Source organism: Cucurbita pepo, unplaced genomic scaffold (assembly GCF_002806865.2).
Source record: "Cucurbita pepo subsp. pepo cultivar mu-cu-16 unplaced genomic scaffold, ASM280686v2 Cp4.1_scaffold002286, whole genome shotgun sequence".
Classification (NCBI taxonomy): Eukaryota; Viridiplantae; Streptophyta; class Magnoliopsida; order Cucurbitales; family Cucurbitaceae; genus Cucurbita; species Cucurbita pepo.
This window is the reverse complement of record NW_019648370.1, coordinates 1-3,134: the sequence shown is the minus strand read 5'-3', so window position 1 is coordinate 3,134 and position 3,134 is coordinate 1. Positions and strand designations below refer to the sequence as shown.

At 35.1% G+C, this 3,134-nt stretch overlaps 1 protein-coding gene across 1 annotated transcript; it reads right to left on the bottom strand.

Moving 5' to 3' along the window:
- Positions 1 to 210: 210 nt before the first annotated feature.
- Positions 211 to 2,916, bottom strand: LOC111786656 (importin-9-like). Its single transcript, XM_023666889.1, has 5 exons — positions 2,831 to 2,916; positions 2,645 to 2,707; positions 2,442 to 2,537; positions 2,254 to 2,357; positions 211 to 433 (listed from the first exon to the last, which is right to left on the bottom strand). Exons 2-5 carry the CDS (start codon positions 2,654 to 2,656, stop codon positions 226 to 228), a joined length of 420 nt encoding a protein of 139 aa, XP_023522657.1. The 5' UTR covers positions 2,657 to 2,707; positions 2,831 to 2,916; the 3' UTR covers positions 211 to 225.
- Between the last annotated feature and the right edge of the window lie 218 nt (positions 2,917 to 3,134).

Here is a 3,134-nt window from a genome sequence, read left to right as displayed (position 1 = left end):
TTTTTTTTTTTTTTTTTTAATTTTCAAAAGAAATGGAAATCATAACACTTAAAAGTGTTTTGATCTCAAAGCTCTCATGTTAACACGAAAAATTCCCAAGGATGATTAAAATAAAAAAAATTGCTTAAGATTATTGATAATATTTAGAAAATGTGAGAGCCCCACATATTGATCAACTAATAATCAGAAAAGAAAAAGGGAAAAGAAAACTGACTAAACGTTTTTTCACTCAAGGACAATTACCAATCGAGCAAAAATAAGTATCAACGAGCCTCGCACTCCTGCAATTTGAACAGATTGCATTCGCCTAACCAGTGCAGCAACCAGGTCAGGAAGATGTTGGGCCATTTGCGATGGAAGATGCAATATCAATTGCAGGATAAAACTTCCAACTAAAAAAGATCCAGAACTTTCCATCTTAGGATCTAATAGCCTGCAATCATATTTGGATGCATCCATCAGAAGTTTCTTATTATTCAGCAAGCATAGTTTAAATGTACACAACTTAAAATGGAGTCCTAAAGCCCTTACAAAATTGAAATACAGGGCTAAATAAATATTCAATTTCTATCTTCTCTTGAAGATGGATATTTTGGATTAGGATGTTTTAATAGAACTATTTATGACACTAAAACATGAAGCTTAAATTAATAACGTGAATNGTGACCATACTTGTATTGAAACAATAGGAATGGTAAAGACCTAACTACACATGACAACAAGTAAAAGGGGTTTGGAACATGCATATTATCACAGACAATATATTTTGGACAAGCATAACCATGACATGCGACATGCGACACATAACAGAGAGGGATGATGGGAAGACTAATCAATATGTCACCGATCCAATCCGATTTAGAAACTCGAAGGGTCTAACGAACTGTGGACTCAACTTGCCCCTTCTCCCCAAATCCCAATAATGCTTCCAAAAAGTTCCCATCAACAAGAAAAAAATTAGGAATTCGTGAGTCCACTTAATTGTTTAAAAACATTGGAGCCATGGAACAAGCAAGTTTTTGGGGGTATTATGAAGGATAAAAGAGTCATCAGGGGTTAGGATTTTGTCAGGAAGAAGTTAAAAATCAAATCTAAAAGAACAGACTAAAAAATGATCTGCCTGGAGAGCCATTAATTTCTTTGTAGGATACCTTGTCCTTCTCTCGTATATTAACTTCACTGAATATGCTAACGGTTAGGGAAGGGGGAAAAAACTATTAAATAATTGAAACCAAAGATGTCTTTTTCAGAGAAGCCATTACCTATTTCCCCTGACTCGAAATTTGTAATGCATAAGGAAAAGATGGTTTGAGTTAAATAGAATTGGTGACTTTTGCAAAATAAAATATTGAGGTCAGATCTAATTACATGAGATAAAATTAGCCAAATCCAAATTGTCATCTCAAACTGAGGCCCAAAGGGTTTCCATAGAATTCCAAACTCAAGAGAAAGCACCAGTTCAACCTGAAGATAAATAAGGAGCCTACACCAACATTAAGTACAGAGGCATTGAGAAAAAGACAGTCACTGTCAGCACAAGAAAGAGCAAGCAAAGCCATTGCAAGATTCTTTCTCTGAACTGTATAAGATTCTACAACTGGTAAAGAAAAAAAATGAAGAAATAAGACATTCCATAGGTACTAGATATTGTAATTTTCTCCTGATATTACAATGCATTTCTATCTGTGTTATCTTTGTTATAAATAGAGGGAGTTTGCATTTTTGGAGGGGATCATTTTGGTGGATTATCAATTGTGGGACTTGGGAACGTGGCCTCTTGAAACACTATTAGATATTGTAAATTTCTCTTGATATTACAATACTTTCTATTTTTATGTTATCTTTGTGCTTTCTTGTGTTTGAGTACCTAAAAAGTCGGTATTATAGCATCAATTCAGGCCACGGGTCATGTACTAGAGTTATTGTGGGAGTTCAGAGGTCATTGGGCAAACAGGTTGAATATATGAAACCGATACAATGGGACCTCAAAGGCTATTCGATACTGTAATTTCTCTTGATATTGCAATTTAGTTTTATCTTTGGGTTGCACACTGTTTTCTTGTACTGGGGATCCTAACACCACCCTTAAGGGACAAATTTGTAATCTTTCTTTCAACTGTACTAAGGTTAGGATGAGGGAATTTGCATCTATCACTCTTTCTTTTCTCAACCTATCTCCTAGAATAGTGCGCACCCATGTACTAGTATGACACATTTGAAACAGATGAAAAATGACGAGAACTAGTAGATCACCTCGAAGCTGCCGCAAGCAAACTTTTCATTGTAAATCCAGAACCCCAAGTAAGAATTTCTTGCTTTCCCCCAGCTACAAAAGCTGCTAGAGATTCTGTAGCAGTCTGATAACCAGGAATGATAATAATTTATTTGTTATGTAAATATGACAAAATCTTAACAGAAGAACAGCTTGTAAGTAGAAAAACCTGCAATTCACTATGATCATCAGTTTGAAGGACTATCCTGACAACACCATCAAAACAAGCATCATACGCTGCTTTCACAACATCTATTGGAGCATTCTGGGAATGCCATTACAAACCGTAGTTAGAGAAATTGGTTTGAGTCTTACAATACACAAAGGCTGAAAAGAGGAAACAATAAACAAATAGCATGAAGTTTATCTTGCCTTCAATAGCATTGCCAATAGATCTAACGATCCAGGTACTAAACCATCTGGTTGCTGGTGGGGCTGATCGTCAAGATGCAATAAAAAAAAATCACCAGTGAGCATTAACAGACAAACAAAACCCAATTACAAGAGAATTCTCCAGTTATTTAAAAGATAATCTCAGAGAACGGTAAAGAACCATACTTTGTCTAGTATAGGCACTAAATATGGTAAAATTCGTGAAGCTAACGAGTGAACACAACCAGGAGAATTTTTTATTGCCTGTAGGAAATTTCATGGCAAAGTAAGAAAGTGGTCAGCAAACATGTAAATATATGCAATTGACTTGAAACATGGTATAAAATATGGGTATATGTACATTAATACAACCATAGAAAATTGAAGTTCATAAAATTACATTACTCTCTACAAACTTTAGGTAGTGCTGCCTGAATACCTGAACATATTGTAGCTTTCAGAAATGCCTAATCCTAGATTGTCTGCCAAC